Source organism: Asterias rubens, chromosome 18, assembly GCF_902459465.1.
Source record: "Asterias rubens chromosome 18, eAstRub1.3, whole genome shotgun sequence".
NCBI classification, from domain to species: domain Eukaryota; kingdom Metazoa; phylum Echinodermata; class Asteroidea; order Forcipulatida; family Asteriidae; genus Asterias; species Asterias rubens.
The window spans coordinates 1,557,065-1,577,666 of NC_047079.1; the positions used below are offsets into that span (position 1 = coordinate 1,557,065).

General features: G+C 39.4%; 1 protein-coding gene across 1 annotated transcript in view; it reads right to left on the bottom strand.

Moving 5' to 3' along the window:
• Nucleotides 1–1,050: 1,050 nt before the first annotated feature.
• The window catches only part of LOC117302252 (phosphatidylinositol 4,5-bisphosphate 3-kinase catalytic subunit alpha isoform-like), a 63,570-nt gene continuing 44,018 nt past the window's right edge, over nt 1,051–20,602 (bottom strand). Inside the window, exons 16-20 of the mRNA XM_033786105.1 lie at nt 18,349–18,519; nt 17,630–17,747; nt 15,568–15,716; nt 14,034–14,306; nt 1,051–1,903 (exon numbers count right to left, since the gene is read on the bottom strand). Of these exons, the coding sequence (XP_033641996.1) occupies nt 14,042–14,306; nt 15,568–15,716; nt 17,630–17,747; nt 18,349–18,519 (703 nt within the window). The 3' untranslated portion in view covers nt 1,051–1,903; nt 14,034–14,041. The remainder of the gene's footprint in view (nt 1,904–14,033; nt 14,307–15,567; nt 15,717–17,629; nt 17,748–18,348; nt 18,520–20,602) is intronic.

Genomic DNA, 20,602 nt, shown 5'->3' on the forward strand with positions numbered 1-20,602 from the left:
GCTCAGTAAGGTCCTTCATTGTAATAAAATAAAATTTCATAAAATAAAAAATGTGTATCAGTTTAAAAAAGTTTGAAAAAAGTCCATGAACAAATGTTTTTTAAAAATGGACGATAATGTTTCTTTTTGCAAACATTACTTTAGAGACCATTCTTGATCACTAAATTCCATTTGCCAGTAGCTCCAAAATATGCAAAACAATTTTATGAAATCTAAGATTTATTTTTCACAGTACCCGCTACTAATAACATAATTTGAACCAGCCTCTCAACAACGATGGTCAAGCAGTTAAGACAGCTTTAGAATGCGAGGGTCGTGGATTCGAATCCCACCTCAGTAGCAAGTAGATTTGAGGACTGGTATAGCACTGAGTGTGCAGTGCTATCACACAACGGTGCTAGGATAATACAAAAATAAGGATTTTGTTTTATCCTAAATGGAGTAGTAAACAATTAAATTAATTAATTGCACTTGGAATCCCTATTGTTGTCAATAATTCCACATTCAGAAATGAATTCTTTGAAGGTTTTGCAGAGACACTTAACATGTACCAACTAAAAATCAAGTGAAGTGGTAAAATACATAAAATAGTAAAAAATATACTTTTGTTATCTTGTGCATATAATACATTTCATAAATCTGGGACATTTTGTTAAATTTCATAACCATCCAGATTTAAAAAATTATGTAAATAAAACTTCATTAAAATTGTGATACAAGTCATTGTTTTTGCAGAGTCAAATTAATTCATGTCCTCTAGTTTTCAAAAAACATAACATAAACCTCTTTTTGCAATCAATAAAAAATCAGATTTTCACAATCAGAACCCACAATTTTCATTTAGTTGAGGAGTTCACATCAAGCCGCTTTAAATTGACAGATCCAAACAAGAAATTGTTTATTTGGAAAGAAAATTTTCATAAAAATAGGAATATTTCAGCGGAAAACCCCCACACCTGATCTTGACAATACTTTCTGGTTTCTAGTTTATAAAACGTTAACTGCCAAATTTCAGCCCTTTGCATTCTAGGATGCAAACACAGGCAGGGGGGGGGGGGGGGGGGCGGCTTGGGTCATGCCTTCTCTATAGCTGCACCTTTATTGTGGAGCCATCTTCATCAGAACATGAATTCATCCATTTTCAGATCTTGACTTAAATTCTACACGTTTTTTTAGCGTTTACTGTTTGTGCTGTGAGCAACAACAGATGCATTGGCACCTTTTATTTCTAACAATTGATCAATCGATTTGTTTTGGATAATGTAGTGCATGTTTCCTACCTCTATGACAGGCTTCTTCAACTTGCTGCCTTTGGCAATTTTAGTTTCGATATTTAGGACATGGTATGACTTGTTTGTAACTAATTGCTTCAGAGAAACAGCAAGATCCATTGTGCACTGCCCACTATAACACAGACCAAAGCTCATTATGGATGGGCATTTCTTTATGTCGTTCTGAGCATGCGCATTTTCCTGGGAACATTAACTTTACCTTGTAAGTCTGCTGCCACCTAGTAAACCCAAAAGTCTGCTTGTATATTTTAACATATTTTCTTTTGTTGAGAGCCCAAACAAGACAATGATTTGTCAGTTTAGGAAAGGGACAGAGCTTGATGGATTGCTCAATTCAAACAAGATAGAACCCCGACAATGATTTCCCCGATGTGATCATTCCGAATATCCCCAAAAAATCATAAAAATATACATCAATAAACAAATATAAAAAAATAAAAATAAAACGAGTGAATGAAGGAATAAAAGTTGAGAAGACTGTACAAACTTGCTCAGGTATCCATCAGTGCATGTTTTGCATAGATGTTGACGTAGAAGCTCTCAGGGTGGCTGGTGTCTTGACTCGAGTCACGAATAGACAGAGGGAAGTACTTTAAAACCAGGAAAACCATCTGAAAAGAAACAAACAAATGAAAATAATGATGATAGTTTGGATGTTTTAGACAAACTGCATCGACCCTTCGGAGACCACAGCGGCTGGAAGCGGCTTGTAGCAAAATGCACATGGCGTGAAATAAATGGCTTCAATCTGACCTACTTCCAATCAACCAAAAAGGCCAATGTAAAAGTCACTCACTTGAACTACTTTTTTTTTTTGGGGGGGGGGGGTAGAACAAAGAATTGACTAGAGTGGGATTCGAACCAACGTCCTCCGGATTAACGTGCCGGCGCTCTACCAACTGAGCTATCTAGTCCTATATTGGCGGTGTCCCTATTTTGTCAATATCTTTGTTCGGGGGTGCCAGTCAGAAGCCATACAACCGTTAACTGCTGTGTAGCCAGGGATCACACCCAAATTACGATACAACCTGGGAAGCGGCAGCCAGGGGATCACCTTTGTCAATTTAAAATTTACCCAGTCAGTTTCCCTTGTGGTTTATATCTGAAACAAAAATTTGCATCCCCTTAAGGTGATCCCCTGGCTGCCGCTTCCCAGGTTGTATCGTAATTTGGGTGTGATCCCTGGCTACAGTAGACAGTTGGTAGAGCGCCGGCACGTTGATCCGGAGGTCGTTGGTTCGAATCCCACTCTAGTCAATTCTTTGTTCAACCCCCAAAATCATTTCAAAATTTACCCAGTCAGTTTCCCTTGTGGTTCACTTGAATTACGAAAGTTTCTCATGTTAACACATGTATCCATGTTTCTAAATCAAAATAGACGCTGTTTTTTATCAAATTTGTAAGACACTTTTACAAGACGAAACAATTTAAAAAACAAAAATCATGTCTAGTTTGTGACGATCATACAGAAATTAATGGCCTGTTTCTAAAGGGTTAATGTGTACAATATAATTGAGTCACTAATTAAACCATGTAGAAGTTTCACAGAGAAGATATTCAGCACTTGGTGAAACAAACTTAGCAGAATCTGGAAACAACCATGATTCTATTATGGAGTAACAACATATTAATATTTTCACCCATCTTCTTGACAATTTTAGAAATAAACAGTAAATAAAACAAGATCTACATCATCAACTTTGCAGAGCTTTTTTAAAACTATTTTGTTCATCCTGCCCAAATGACAACAAAAGGGTCACAAACAGACCAATTCTAGTGGTGGGCCCTAAATCCAATTTAGTCCACCAAGGGCAAGAGGTTCAACAAAATTATTCATGTTTAGATATGGGGCCATCATTGCTGAAGTTCAATATGGGGGAAATCTGTGCTGGACAGCACGGTGTATTTTGCTCAGAGTGCTGGGCGAAACATAAGTTCACCCACCATGGCTACAACAGTGGTCACAAACATAAACAGCTGGATCTTACAACAGTGGTCACAAACATAAACAGCTGGATCTTGTACTGAAAGAATGAATAAGAACCCCAAGGTTGGTCATCTACTGGTAGTCCTTTATCAGTGATTGGACCAACCAACTTAACTTTGACCTCATAAGTAGGTCAAAGCCCTCAGGTCATGACCTTAATGCTCTGGACATCATCAGCTTTTGACCCGAGGAACCACATGTGGTTACCACATGGCGAGGAATCCCATAATAAAATATGGCATATTTGATGAATCCAACTAAATCCCCTCTCATTAATCCACTGATTAAAAGGGAGATGGAGCATGGACACCAACTGGGTTCTTGTTTAAAGGATATATGGTTGAAGTTGCTTTGGAATTGGTGTCATATTAATATTCTAAGGTGGATATGAAAGGCTGGACACGGTTCAGTCAAGACCCTCATCAAAGATCCAAATCCCAACCCCTTAGGAGTAAACTTGCCATAGTAGTAACATTGTTTGCACAAATTTTAAGAAAATATCAAATGAACTTGAATCAATAAACATCCCTGACATTTTCTCCATTAAAGGTTATACAGCTAAAAATGTTTAAAAGTACACGTATGAACAAAGAATGGAAGATTACATTGGTGCTATTTTATGCAAAACGCATTCAATACATAGGCCTACTCAAGTTAAAATCTGTTAGTTTGCATGCATACGCAAAACCTTCAAACGAGTGTCACATGCAATTTAACCCTTCGTGGAACTGAGTACAAGAAAGAAATCGAAAATTCAGAGAAAAGTGTTTTTCCTGGATTGTTAAGCTTTTTAACAAAAACCCCACTATGAATTGTAATAAAAAAGTAGGGACACTGTCTAAAACTGCCATTTAAAAACTTACAGGGTCGTGGCCATGCCTTTGGATCTAATCCTTTATCCCATGGCCACGACCCTGCCGGCTTTAATGGGCTGAGACCTCATTGCAACTCTTGTATCCTCATAAATGTGTTCGTAGTTAGTGTGCGATTTCACTTTCAAACAATCAATACAGAAGGCCTTTGGGCTTCTCAAAGGCAGTTTACATTCACATTTTTTTGGACAAATGAACAAATAGTTCTGTAAGTGGTCCACTAAAGCCATTGAGATAAAACACAAACACCTCCACAGCTATGAAAATATTCCTACCATCATCCAATGCGTCAACACCTAGAAATGACCCCAGACCCTGCTGGCAATACCCAAACAGTACTCAATACTCACTGACAGACAAACTCAGTATCCGTCCACCAAGAAGGTCTCAAACGCTAATCCATTAAAGACTTTGGTTTTTACTTTACAATGATGTGGGATATTTAAAGGGTTTGAGTACTTTTGGGACTTTTGTACCACACAAAACAAAAAAGTAAACAGGTCTACATTAAACTTACACAGTTTATAGATAATAGTGAAAGAAAGCTTCTCTTAAAACAAATAACTTGCTGAGGTACTGTATTTTTTGAGAAATAAGTAATACAATTTCTCCATACTCGTTTAGCATGTACAATGGATTTATGTGACTCTCTTGAAAAGCTTGCTCATTGATTTTCACTTATTTTCTCAAAAATGTGACGACTAATAAGGCTGGAGCTTAAAGGCACTGGACACTAATGGTAATTACTCAAATAATTGTTTGTATAAAAATTTGCTCGGTAACAAGCAATACAGAGCTCTGTTGACGGTATAAAACATTGTGAGAAATGGCTCCCTCTGAAGTATCGTTGTTTTGAGAAAGATATAATTTCTCATCAAAATTAATCAAATTGATTTTGAGACCTCGCCCAAGGTCTTGAATTCAAGGCACCAGAAAGCACACAACTTGTGCGACAAGGGTGTTTTCTTTCATTATCTCTCGCAATTTCCGCGACCAATTAAGTTCAAACTTTCACAGTTTTTTTAAATTTATGCATATGTTAAGATGCACCAATTGAGAAGACAGGTCTTTAACAATTACCAAAGGTGTCCAGTGCCCTAAACTAGAGTATGACATGTTAGTGCTTAACGTTAACAATCGTCAATAACATACCCCCTGGTGTTCAAAGTGGCATATAGAGTTTAACATCAATAAAAAACAAATCCAAAACAATTCGACAAGTGGGGTAAGCCGGATCACTATTCGAGAAAATTCAAATCAAGAAAACAGGCAGGTAAGGTGACGCTGTCGCAGAGGTGAAAAGCCCCATCTTTATTTTAAGCCCACTGACCGAACTAAAATTCACCCTCAAGATATTTCAGGTGAGTCTCAAGTAAAAACTTGTACGTGTAAGTCCTTGATAACATCTCTTAAATCTGATTTATACGAGTCAAACTATAGCTTATGCCTGCGCATCCCCCAAGGGAGAACTGTGATGGTAGGGTTTGTGAGTTTAGCCACTCCGATGGAAGTAATCGGCCAAAAAAAGTTCAGTTATCTGTTATGGAAAATAATAAGATAAATCGATACTTTTTGCCAGCATTGGGGTCTGATCTATGTCAGATTAGGGCTGATAATTTATTTGTCTCATCTGACTGTAATGTACACTCGCCACGAGAGCCATCGCTGAAACCAGCATTGAATTTCCTGTCCTGATTTAAGCTGGGTCTTGAATTGCATGTTTGTCAAGGGGGTGACTGCTTGCACAAGATCAACTTTGGGACCAAGAGCCATACTTCACAAAGCTAGTAAAGCACTTTTCTGCTAAGCAAATTTATGCAGGGAACCGGTTACAAGCCACATGCATTCCACAGTATTTTCGGCTGGTTTCAATTTCATAAAAAAACACTAAGACTCATCCTAAGTTATTACATACCACTGGATAACGTATTTTTACATAGGAAAGGGGCGTGCATAGATCGTGATCACGTGCACACTGACATAAGTGGCTCTTTGAGAAAACTGAAAAACGATTTGACCTCCACTTGACTTCTGTTTTGGGGGCCTGTGGCTCTATGTGAAAACGTAAAATGCAATTATTGAGATAAAGGCCCTTTCCTGTAGTAATCAATAATTTGTAATTTTGAGACATGTGGCTCGTTGTGAAAATGGTGACAAACCATCAAGACCGGGACTCACACTCTGCTGACCAGAGACATCAGAGCTTGAGTCCAGTCTCCTTGACCGCTCTGCCACTAGGCGTCACGCCAAAAGGATACATCCGTTATTTATTGTGTTTTTACTTATAGTAGCTAAAGAAAACGATTTCTCTTGTTGTCTCATTTGTTATTGAATCATTCTATACTTAAGAGATTTTGTTTACCTTAAACATAAATACTGAACACCACCATAGCAAACTTTGTTTTCTGAAACCATGATTTGCTTAGGGATTAGGTTTGATACCACCTTAAGATCAATCTTGGCAATTTGTCAAATCGAATCCTGGGCCCATTTTCATGAAGCTGTTAAGCAGAAAATACTGTTTAGCAGGCAAACAATGAGTTGGGAACCAGTGGCAACCGAGTATTCTGTATGAATTTTTGACTGGTTACCTGTTTCTTCTAAGCAAGTTTGTCCAGGCTTAGCAAGTTTTTTATGCTTACAGGCTTCATGAAATTGGACCCTGATCATTTCTGCTTAGCAATGTTGTTTTGATCTATGCATATTTTAACAACTTACTGAAATCTTCCATTTGCGAGTTCAATTTTGAATGTCTGGTACAAAGACTGGATAGATCACAACTGAGCACTCAAATAGAAGATTCACCGGACTAAAGACGAGCCACTAGCGAGTTTTCTTGTGTAAAGGTCATCCCTTATCTTCACAACTCAAAAACAAGCCCAGTAAATACAGCACTCTTTTTGCTGACTACTACAGTCAATAAGCCCAGTAAACACAGCACTCTTTTTGCTGACAGTACTACAGTCAATTAAGTATATTTACAAGAAAACAAAAAGAACAGGATTTTCCCGCTCATGTGTATCTAGGTCACTGCAGGGAACACGCTCTGCCAAACCGTTTAAACTCTTAGGAAAACATCTCGCTGCATCCAAGTGGAAGAACAGGGTTCTGACGAGACCAAGCCAGGCGGAAAAATTGTTGACATTTTGCGATCAGTCGTTGGCAAGGATTTTGTTCCCTTCTTCTCTCGAGTCACGGCCGTTTATAAGCTCATTTTGCAAGCCTGTTGGCACATTTAGATAACCTTTAGCTAGTGTGGATAATGAATGATAAGTGCACTGCTAAAGGAGATCATTCCATGAAATAGAGACAATAATATAAAAGTGAGTTACACATATGTCAAGCCTGGAAACTCTGACCGAGTGGAGTATCTGCTCAACTATATTTTGTGTTAAACATTTTCTTACTTTGCCTATAAATAATTTAACGGATGTGAAATGTCCTAGATTATGCGATACTAGAAATATGCAAACTAGTTGTCATGAATAGTAACTTAAGAAAGTTGTTGGCGTGAACCAAATATAAAAAAATTGTGTTTTCTTATCATTAAGTTTCAGGAAAATTTCTTGCATCAAAACACGAATTTCACCAAACATGTTTAAATATATATAGGCTTATGCTCTCATCAGCAAAATTTTGGAATTGTTTAAAAGAGAAATATTACTGAGCGTCATCAGCAATGTCGAATATGGTAGTTACATTTGTGTTTCATGATAATGCTATGAACTGGGTAGGTTTAACCTGTGAACCACAGCGGTCCAAGAACCGCCCCCGATGGACCGAAAAGTCATGAGCAAACGGATTCAATGTGTAATTGCCAATGCGAACATGTTGTAGCTCAGCACATCACAATGTTGATTACCAGAATAAGGTTTCCAACCAAAATACCACTTCACGAACAGTATTTGTGACTGGTTTCCTGCTTAATTGTACTCAGCAGAACGTGTGTTAATTTATGAACATCAATTTCTGCTTTATAAGCAGCTCTATGCTGATGAACATGTAAAAGACTGTGCAAGCCTCACGCGTATCAAAAAATCTTTTTCAATATTTTTTGTTAAACATCAACATATCCATAGCAATTTGTTGTGAATACAATTTCAATTTTTATATAAGACAAATAATTTGTACCAATTAACATTAAAACAACACTAAAATTTGGTACAAGGATGCTTTGAAGACGGTGATGCCATGATGTCCAAATTGGCGGTTCCAGCTACAGCTACATTTCCGCATCATCATACGTTAACCTATGGCTGCTTAACAACCCCCTTAGTATTCTTCAGCTGCGCAATGCATCTGGAAATCTCTACCGCTTAACCTTAGATCTTGTCTTTGTACCACAAAATTATCTTTTCAAAACTTATCTCATGTCACAGGTTTTTAAGGACTTATTTTGTTGTGTCTGTTTTTTTACAGTTTTTTTGTTTGGTTTTAGTGGCTTTGAACACCCAGTAGGTTAGATCTGTGCACATTCAAGTCTTTAGTACATTTATTGGTTAGCTAACCATAGCGAATTTTGTTGGGTTAAGGTTCAGCATAGTTTAGACTTCTAAAAAGCGCCCTGCCTAAAGTGCACTCTGCCAAGTAACACCATTGATATAAGCAACACATTGGGAAGCTGAATCTCACAGTGACCAACCAAGATTTATACTGGGTGATGGCATCAGGTAAGTTGGGTCTATAGATAAGATTGGTTTTTTCCCCTGACGTAAAGCTCAAACTAATTTCCTCGATACTGTTTCATCAATAAATACGATATGACAGCTACTGGACTCTGATGCTCGATCAACCAATCAAACTCAATATTACACAAACACGTTTTGTACTTAAAAAGTTAAGCCACTCAAACAAACATTTGTGCGACTCTTGTCAGAGGAGGAATCGATACACATTAGTTGAGCCTCTTTGCCCGTTGCCCCCAATCGTTCAAAGGTTACTCATAAATGGAGCAAGTCACCTGCGTGAAATTAAACAACTCATGACCAAGGTCAGTCAAACACAAACTCCTAGGTCAACGTTACGGGTTGTCAACATTTTATGCCAGAGAGAGCGTGATGATTGATCGAGTAGTGAAGAGATGTACTTTTGTTTTACACAAACATAATGGAAATATTGTTTTCTCAGGCCGTGCAACGTCACCTAGTATTCAATAATAAGTGTTGACCGGCAAAAATAAATAAAAACATCGTACAGGATCTTGAGCCATTCTGTGAACTTAGACACAGAGTTTATCAGATATTTGAATGACTACAACAAATCCAAAACAACAGCCCGCTCGATAACTGGAACTAGCAAATTCCAACACATCACCCCGTTACATTGGCTTCCGGGTTCAAAATCGATTACAAACTTTAACTACATGTAGTCAGTTTCCCTTGTGGTTTATAACTTGAAGTTCGTCAAATGCGAGATCTAGAAAGAGTAAAGCCTGGTTCATACTTCATGCGAAATGCGATACGAATGTTGACGTCACATATTTGCAACGAATACTTCACAGCAGTTCTGTTGTGCTCAACTCTGTTGCGAATATCGCTGCGAAAACAATTGTGACATCAAATTCACGTCAAATTCGCATTCACAGGAAGTTTGAACCGAGCTTTATGCCATACATGTATATGTTGCTGATAATGGTGTCAACTATGGTTTGGTACTGATAACACATTTCAGTTTTTACAGCACTATAAAATTTAATTCAAGAGTACATTGACTTTTCAAGACCACCCCCTATATTGTCCAAACCAATAATTTGTTAAAACACTTTATCAAACATGTTTAACCCCCTGGTTGAAAACCCCCCCACCAAACTCTGTAAATGGTGAGGTAGCTAAAGCATTAAGTGTTGCAAATTCCCAAGCAAACACAGTGTGTTATCATCGCTCCCCAGAGGCAAGAAGTGAAAAGTACATGGAAATCTGCCTTCTGGCGAGACAAGCCGTGACAAACTCACAGTTGGATCTTGTTCTAAATCAACGCTTCCCGCTTTCCCCTTTTCTGTTTTTTGTTATCATTGCATCTGTGAGAAGTGATGACTTACTATCACGAGGGATTCTCATTTTGTTGTTGTAAATGTTGAAATAGTGATGACTGAGATTTGCTTTGGTTTCTTGGGGGCTGAAGACAAAAGGTGATGTGCTTTTTCCCCGATGTAATGAGTAAGAGACTGTGCTTTAAAGACACTGGACACCTTTGGTAATTGTCAAATACCAGTATTCTCACTTGGTGTACCCCAACAATGCATACAATAACAAATATGTGAAAATTTAGGCTCAATTGGTCATCGAAGGAAGTTGCAAGAGAATAATGGAAGGATAGAACACCCTTGCTGCACAAGGTTATGTGCTTTCAGATGCTTAAAGGCTTCAGGCGAGAAGTCTTTTAATATTGAGTGAGAAATTACCCTTTTTCTCAAAAACTGTTTCTTCAGAGGAAGCCGTTTCTCACAATGTTTTATACAATCAATAATAATAATAATAAGACATTTGTAAAGCGCCTAATGCAAAAGCCTCTAAGCGCATTAAAGAAACAATAAAATAAACAATTAGAGAAAGATACAAGATACAAATAGGCAAATTACAAAAAAGAAGCTTTAAACAAATGAGTTTTCAACAAGGACTTAAAACATTGTAAAGTATTAGCTTGGCGAATATGCACAGGAAGACTATTCCAAAGAAACGGTGCGGCGTAAGAAAAAGATCTGTGGCCATAAAAAATGGAAGAAGCTCTAGTAGCAGAAAGCAGTGACTGTTGAGATGATCGTAAAGTCCGAGTAGGGGAATAAAAATGAAAAAGTTCAGATAAATAAGCAGGAGATTGACATGTTTGAGCCTTGAAAGTTAACAGAAGAATTTTGTAAACTGTTCGAAACTTAACTGGGAGCCAATGCAATTGCATTAGTACAGGTGTAATATGGTGAGAACGAGGCAGACAAGAAACGAGGCGAGCAGCAGTGTTCTGTACACGTTGAATTTTAGCAAGATCTTTATCGGGGAGTCCATACAGAAGTGAATTGCAGGAATCAAGTCTAGTAGTGACGAAGGCATGAACAAGACGAAGAGTAGTTGCTTTAACAGCATTGCTCGTTAACAAGTAAGTTTTTATGCTAGTAATTATTTTGAGTCATTACCAAGAGTGTCCAGTGCCTTTATGTACTTCACGTTGATATTTGAAAATCTTCTCGAAACCTCGGGTTGGTAAATTTTTCAGAACTTTAGTACTTGATATATTCTGTAGATCCTTGTTCAGATACAAGTTAATCTGATATACATGTATACCCTGAGTATAAGAACATCATCAGTGTAGTGTGCTCAGTCACAGATGTGATGATATCACATCATTAATAAAACTAGACAATAATTATGGCCCCAATATGGTTCCTTATGGGACGTCAAACTTGATAGATTCGGATTTATTTGATAAGTCATTCCCAATTGTAGTTACCCATGTGCTTCCACAAAGGTAGGACCAGAACCAGTCAAGCTCCAGACCTCAATTCTGGTTCATTTTAGAAGATCAAAATCTCTCCACAAACAAACCCCTAAACAAAACAAAACAAAACAAAAACAAAACAAAAACCAAACAAAAAAAGGATGTGTGGACATAAAAATCGGCTTTGAATTTCTCTCTCTGATGGCCAGATTATGTATTCTAATTTTTTTTGTCAGCAAATGAAAAGCCTTACAAATCACAGACTTGCCCCCCCCCCCTCCTAATGTACCGCTGGAACTCTCTGCCTAAATTTCTTAGAGATACACATGACACTAGCCATTTCCAAAACGCTCTAACGCACATATTTTCAGATTGGCCTTTGAACACATCTGAGAATTCTTTGATTGACCTGAAGCAGCACCTTTGAATGTTAAACAATGAGCCTTAAAAAATGATGTGTTATTATTATAATATTATTAATAATAATATATTTCTTGTATGGCATAACTTTGCAATGAGGCTGCGTTGTTTGAGCTTGAGACAACTGCTAAAACTAACAAGGCAGAATGCATCATGGCTGTAGGAAAGATTGTCCTCAACTGCAAACTGCTCTATAAGAAGGTAATTGCCCGAACGAAACAAGCAGATTAGGATTATAGAAGTCAAGGTCAGGATTATCGACGAGGTAAGAATGTGGATTAGGACTGCCATTATTGGTCAGGTCACAAGTCCACTGAACTATCTCAACGTAATAGATGCTAACTCTGCATCGGGGATAAAGACTATTATTTGTTTTTAATGCTTTTAATGGACTTGGCTGAGTTACATGCTTTGGATAAGTAAGGTACATGTAATTAGCAAAATAAATGATTGAATGTTTTTGTAAGAGAGTTTTTAAAGGTGCTCTCTCGTTGACTTCCAACAGCATTAGGATATCATCATTTGCTCAGAGGAAGGATGTAGTAGAACGTTATTAGAGCAATTGATTTAATGTGCAAGACTGTAGTTCAAGACAACTGAGCATGAAAGTTTAATCATTTACCTGATATTCATAAATCAGCATAGGCAGGTAAAAAGGACACATTGCCTTGAATCAGTCGAGTTGGGTCTATGAAAAGCGTTTAAAACTGCTTGTTATGAAAAGCATATGGTTAGAAAGATGCTTTACAAGTAGGTTTTCTTTATCTGTCGTGGACCAACATGGTTGGCAATTTTATGGAGTCAAAAACTTGACTCAAGGCGTGCCGTGTTAGTTCACGACGGATAAGGAAAACCACGCATTTCACATATTCAATGGTCAATCAAGTTGTTTGAGTAAGTGCGTAACTGTCCATGTACATTGGTCAACTAAATGATCCTACCCGAACTTTCTCTATGTATGCAAGGAGCACATGGTGGTCCTATCCTGTTGGTAAGTCCTTGCATCACATGCATGCTTTTTGAATATAATATGTATATTTTTTTATGAAATATTGCCTAACATAACAAGGCCATGGACAGCCATTTCAAGGTTAGGGCTAAACCTGAATTTCACCATGGGCACGTTGCCACCTACTTCCTGGGGCTGAAACAGGATAACTCCCTTCACAGTTTGTATTAAGGAGAATATTCTATCGCAATCCAATTCTGGTTCCAAAAGCTGGCATACATTTAATTACAATAATACAAAAATCAACAATTTCTTATGACAACACCTTTAAATTCTGAGAAGACCTCGATCGCCTAATATCACAACCTGGGACAACATATTAAAGGCTACATTAAACCGATTTGAGCTGTTGACTGGGATTCAAACCCACACACTGCTGTTAAACACCAGAGCTTGGATCCGGTGAACTAGACCACTCGGCCACACACGTTTAACAGTGTAGTGTGCATTTTAGAACGCTCGGCCACACCTGTTTAACAGTGTAGTGTGCCCTTTAGACAATGCTGCATTTTGGAAGTCTACTTTCTAAGTGTGTTAAAACACACTTAGAAAGTAGACTTCCACAATATCAAGCATGGTAGATAGTAGCCATGTGTGATGTTGGTAGAAGGAGTCAACAAGAAGCCTTGCACAAATACTAAAGGCTTGGCAAGATAGTAATAATAATTAGTAACTTCCTTAAATAGCACATTTTACAATAACGTCTCAATGCGCTTTACATTAGTGCGCTGGTCATTTGGCCAAAAACATCCCTTTAATATTTCTCTCTAAGCCCTGAGCTGCAATGGCGCCTCATTGGCTTTTTCAAACACAATGTCAACCTCAACCCTTGCAGGTACCCATTTATACCCCTGGGTGAAGTGTAACAATTATAGTCAAGCATCTTGCTAGAGGACACAACTGCCATGACCAGGATTCAGACCCACACTCAGATGGCTCAAACCCCACAACTTGTATTTGATGCTCTTGAACTTGAATTCGATTCAATGACACCCTACCCTACATATGACCATCTCCAGACTTACCCCGATTCTTAGATTCCGTGTTTTAGGGCATGACACAACCAGTCCATCTTAGTCGTCCATCCTCCTCCATGGGCATCATTGAGTTGTTTCATGAAGTATTCCACTGCTTCTTTCTCGGCTTTCTCGACGGCCATCGTCTTGCGGAGATACGAGATGTCGTCGATGGATTGCAGCTCTGGGATCCCTGTTGCTAGCATCATGGAGAAGAGCGAGATGAAGAGGTTGGCTGAACGGCGGAGAATGAGGTAGGCAGAGCAACATAGCTCCTGGAACCTACACAAGAATTGCAATAAGAAAAACAACAAGATAAAGAGGTTGGCTGAACGGCGGAGAATGAGGTAGGCAGAGCAACATAGCTCCTGGAACCTACACAAGAATTGCAATAAGAAAAACAACAAGAAAAAGAGGTTGGCTGAACGGATGTGGTAGGCAGAGCAACATAGCTCCTGGAACCTACACAAGAATTGCAATAAGAAAAACAACAAGATAAAGAGGTTGGCTGAACGGCGGAGAATGTGGTAGGCAGAGCAACATAGCTCCTGGAACCTACACAAGAATTGCAATAAGAAAAACATCAATAAGAAAAAAAATGCCAAAACCTCATTCTCAGTGGTGTTCGATCTCGACGCGAAATTTCCCCCAAAATGCCTTGCTAGGTCATAACCCCAATGTTGCGTTTGGCCGGCTGTAACCAATAACTGTTTTGGTCCTTGGCCAGTGATAAACCAAAGGACAATTCAACCCAAACAGTTATAAACGCACCCCTGGAAGTGTGACTTTGAAATATCCAATGTTGGATAATTGTGTTAAGATTGTTACTTCCCTTTATCTATAACTTTCACACCCCTCAGGGGCCTATCAAAGTGCGTGCTCAGTATGTGGAACTACATTTTAAAGCATGACACCTACCATATTCCTTTACAGCACCATGTAAGGGTTTACAATTATTATTATTGGTTTATTAAAAATCAAACGTAGCAGCCAAAAGGCTGAATTGTGTTTAGGTTTACAATATAAAAATACATTCAAACATCAAACACCAGCAAATATACAATAAAAGATTATAAAAATAGAGTAGATTTGAATGTCAAATTAAAAAACTGTAAGAAGATATATTTACACAATGAAATCAATTTATCTACAGGCCAGTGGTGCTGTGGCGCAATATGCTGCCAATCAAACCAGGAACCACGGGGCGAACCCTTTTCTCTTTTCGATAAGTGCACTGGGTTCATTCACGTGTGTTACACTACACATGGTACCAATGGCTTTATGTCCCAACGAAGCATCATGGTTGAGTTCTTGCTTAAGGACACAGGTGTCACGACTTGGACTCAAAACCACACTCTGCTGATCAGCAACACCAGAGCTTGAGTCCGATGGTCTTAACTGCAAGGCTACGACATGCCAAAATGGGACATTAAACAAAATTAGCTTGATGGTCAAGCCCACTTGGTAGGCCAAACCAAAATTTTGAAAACCCCGGCGAGAAATGATTAAAATCTGATGACATTTTCTGAGATGCTCCACTTACTTCTTAAACTCGGGACTCTTGTTGATGTCATTGCCCTTGGTAATGACCCGTAAGAAGTCTTCAGTCAGAACAAACGGCACCCTCTCTCTCTTAATGCCATACTTCTTCTTAATGTGTCCCAAGAAATGACCAAAGTCAATGTGGAAAATCTGCAGGGGTAGATTGGTAGACAGATACAATACAGAGATGAGTTACATTGAGTTAAAGGTAGGGTCAAACTTTGGTAAAGACACCAAAATGACTATGCTTTACACAAGAGTGTCAGGCTTACCACCATAATCAGAGTCTAACACCCGTTTTACACAGGCAGTCCAGAGTCGCGTCGAACCAAATTCTGAATTAAGTGCATGAAAACTTTGATGTCTGAAACAGTTAGAAGCGAGAAGTCAAAAGATCGACTATTGTAGTCGTTCGGAACGACTCTGGAGTGCCTTGGTTTCAGATGTCGAACTTGTCATGAGCCGAGCCAATGTAAATGTTATGTTATTAGTTCGCCTGTCTGAAACCAAAAGTTATTTGGGTCGACCTAGAGTCGCTCCTAATCTATTTGGTTCGGTCAACTCTGGCGCGCGTGTCTGAAACAGGTGTAACAGTTTGGGCATTGCAATACTAAATGGTGACTGCACTAGTAAACTAGTAAACTGGTTACATTTAACATGATATCAGGCATACCACCATAATCAGAGTCCAACAGTTTGAGTGTTGAGTTACTGTATGGTGTTGGACTGAGGACTGCACTAGTAAACTGATTATGCTTTACATGGGATCAGCCGTACCACCATAATCAGGGTCCAACAGTTTGAGTGTTGAGTTACTGTATGGTGTTGGACTGAGGACTGCACTAGTAAACTGATTATGCTTTACATGGGATCAATCATACCACCATAGTCAGGGTCCAACAGTTTGAGTGCTGAGTTACTTACTGTATGGTGTTGGACCGAGGACTGCACTAGTAAACTGGTTATGCTTTACATGGGATCAGCCATACCACCATAGTCAGGGTCCAACAGTTTGAGTGTTGAGTTACTGTATGGTGTTGGACCGAGGACTGCACTAGTAAACTGATCATGCTTTACATGGGATCAGCCATACCACCATAGTCAGGGTCCAACAGTTTGAGTGTTGAGTTACTGTATGGTGTTGGACCGAGGACTGCACTAGTAAACTGGTTATGCTTTACATGGGATCAGCCGTACCACCATAGTCAGGGTCCAACAGTTTGAGTGTTGAGTTACTGTATGGTGTTGGACTGAGGACTGCACTAGTAAACTGGTTATGCTTTACATGGGATCAGCCGTACCACCATAGTCAGGGTCCAACAGTTTGAGTGTTGAGTTACTGTATGGTGTTGGACCGAGGACTGCACTAGTAAACTGGTTATGCTTTACATGGGATCAGCCATACCACCATAATCAGATACCAACAGCTCAGGTGCTGAGTTACTGAATGGTGTTGGATCAATGTAGCATCATACGAGGGTTTACAAGGTACTGCTGCACATTCAGCAGCCACTGGCAGAAACACCAGGGCAAATCCCTTCTCTTCCCGATAAATGTAAATGGGTGCATTACATGACACATGGAACCAACAGCTTTACATCCCATCCGAAGGACGAAGCAATAATGGTTTAATAGAACTCAAAATGTTTGATCATAAAAAGGCAATGCCTTTCTATGGGTTGTCCATCTGTGTTTATTTTCCCAAATATTTTAAAACGGAACTCATTATTTCTGTCTAAACCGATTCTTATCAAAACTATGAACCTGTAACAGGAGCAAACGTCAACTCACCCCGGATTAAATAGAACACTATACCCAAAACAACAAACCACAATGGGGCGGAATAAAAAGCAAGTGACGTCACATCACAAGCAAGACCTGTTTTCAAGGGTGTTCCAAAGGAACCTGATTTTTTTTACATGGGATGATAGTAACAGGAATATTTTCAGCTTATTCATTATTTATTAGTTAATAGTTGATTATTAGTTACATGTAGAACGAGGCATATCTGTTACAACACATCAAGAAATTGACCCGAGATCGGCTCTCGTAGACTTCCTTACCTGTCCATTCTCATTGACCATGATGTTGTCATTATGGCGATCCCCTATACCAAGGATGAAGGTAGCCACGCAGTAACCAGCGCAGGACTTGGTGAACAAGTCTATGGCATCGTCATATCTGTAGAGAGGAAGGAGTGGATGGCGATTACACAGGGATCAAGATATATGTTTTTGGTGGTGCAGTTCTTGCTTGGGATCCCCCTGTTCGAATCCCTTCATAGGCTCACATGTTGATTTGGTTGTCAGTCAACACTAGATACATTAGCTTTTCTATAATGTGGTTTTCCATCCCATCTAAACAGACTGTTCAAGTCTTAAGCGTACTTCTGGGACTAAGTTGCTCCCAACCATATTGAGGTTTGGAATACAACAGAAACGGAAGACAACAGAATTCCTTGAGCACTTTTCTGTGGTCAACTCAAATCAGGTGAACGGTCCAATGGTGGTCAGGGAAAGCGCTACAAGGATGTCATTAAGGCAACATTGAAGTCCTGTGCCATTCCTGTGCATACATGGGAGCAACATGCCACCAACAGGATCGCCTGGAGTAACATCTGCCACAACAAAACATCAGAGGCATGCGAGAAAAGCCCAGCATTTGTACACGTGGCATGGCAGTTTGGCTTGTAACCTTATTCTGGTCAGCATATTTTGTTGCCCTTAGCTATTTATTTCTGCTTACTCAGCTCTATGAAATTGGGCCCAAAACATAGACTTACTGTAGTCCTTTGTTCTTCTCTCGTATCCACTGGTGAAGAACGCTACTCTTTAGTTGCAGAGTTCCCATAATGCCAGCTTTGTGTTGGATGTCGTAGATTGTGAGCGAATTACGGACTACTTCAATTAGGCCAGTAGCATTGCCCGAAGCTAGACATTTATAGGGTTGCATCCTGGGTAGAGAAAAAGAAGCAATACGTGTAATTCATTATACAGTGAAGCACCCTGGGAAAGGTCATAATTCATAGTGCATCATGGGAAAAAGTCAACAGAGGCTACATCAAATTTGCGTTCGTCAAAAGTTTGAGTTACTATAAGGAAGTATTAAGCTTTCTACATCATTAAATGAATACTATGGGAAAAAAGTATGTGTACTACGAGTATAATGTTGTTGCTTCATTCAAATTTCAAATATTTACTCCAATATAAAAACCAGAAAGACAGTAAACCTTAATGAGGGAAAACAAAGCTAGAAGGGATGAGAAAAAAAATAATTAAAACAATGGTGGTAGCATGTCCATTTTTGTAAGCCACATTTGTATTATATAAGAACAGAGGCCAGAAATCAGCCGCCGATTTCACAAAGAGTTAGAACTCGTCTTATCTCGAGTTAGGACGAGTAACTCGTCTTAACTTAGGACTAATCTTAAGGCGCCTTGTCAAAACCTCCAAGTCGTTCCATTCCGCGTGCATTCTGCGGGAGTCCGCGGATTTTTGTAACAAAAGAACCCGTAGCAACCGGGCAGGTCCGCGGCCATGACGGCTCATTTACATGAATATTCCGGCGGCTCCGCGGAGCAACCGGTCGGCCATTGTAAGGTCCAGCTTATTAGCTGACCGGCGGAACTGCGGAGGAACGTAGGTGGTTAACAATGATTTTACCTTTGCAGATTAAAAAGCAAAGTGAGTGTGGATGTGTAACTAAAAGCCATTTCCTCCAATGCGTGATTTTTAAGACTTGGTTAGGCCTACACAACCAAAACATGAATTTAAAAAATGGTTTGTTTATCCCGGCTACGACTGACATACGTTCCAGGCTACGTGCAAACTCCGTTCCAAGTGGGTCAGAGTATCCAGGGGACAATTTTAAATGTTCGTTCTTACTTTCCAAGCAGAAAACATTAGTTTCTTATTTATAAAATCCCAAGTCACCGTCACAAATAAACAAATCTACACACTTGTGCGACTGTATCCATGTCAAAACAACCAGATAGTCTGGTTCGTCTAATGTCTGAGGGGAGAAAGCCACAGTCTCAGGGACAGGTGTTTCTATTGGCTGTTGAATTTCCATTTAACGCGTAATGAATGTTTTCATTCGTCGATTTTGCCCTACTGCCAGAGCAGCATGTAATTGTATTCAACATCACGAAAGAAAACAGTTGTAGTCGGCGGCGGTGATTTCTTATTAATTTAGCAACGTGTTTCTTGCGGGAAAATTGATTATTTGTGAATGGTTTTAAGTTAAAAATTGATATTTTGTATCAAGCATAAATGTTGCAAATTATGCTCCGCAAATTGGATCGCAACATTTGCGATGCACTTTTTAGAATTGCATGGCAAATCATCAAAATTGCATCGCAAATTGCGATGTGATACAAGCGAAATCGTTCCCTGATTTATGAAGTGCGCGATTATCACATGCGCTGGATGGTCGGCTGGCACACCCAATGTAATTGTCTTATCGGTGCGGCCTGTCCGCTTCCAGGACGATGGTATTCATGAGTAGAAAATGTATTATTCTGGCAGAGCACGGCCGGTCCGCGTCCAAGCCGCTGATATTCATGACCTGAAAATACAACTTGTCTATTCATGAGACTTATTGTTATACCAACAATAGCGCCCGGCATGGATAGCTCATTAACTTCTCCGCGCTTCAACGCACATGGCCGTTCTTCCGCGGACTGTCCGAGGTCCTTTGCAACGGCGGTATTTGCTGTCCAGTCAGCGGACTGTCAGTGGAGGAACGCTCGAGAGGTTTTGACAAGGCGCCTAAGGTCTGCATGCTACAGTGCAGGGTTGGGACTCGTCTTAAGTCATAAGTTTTGTGAAATCGATGCCAGGGATTGTACAATAACCTTGGAAAAAGGGAGATTTCAAGCACTTTCTGTCTCTCTCTTTGTATGGATGAAACAAAGCATAGCCTAGGAGGTGCACGCCTGTGCAACGGAATGTGCTATTGGGTCGATACTGTAATAATTCAGGAGGCCAGACGGCTGAAGATTGAACTTGATTTAATGCTTTTATTGCTGTAGCTCA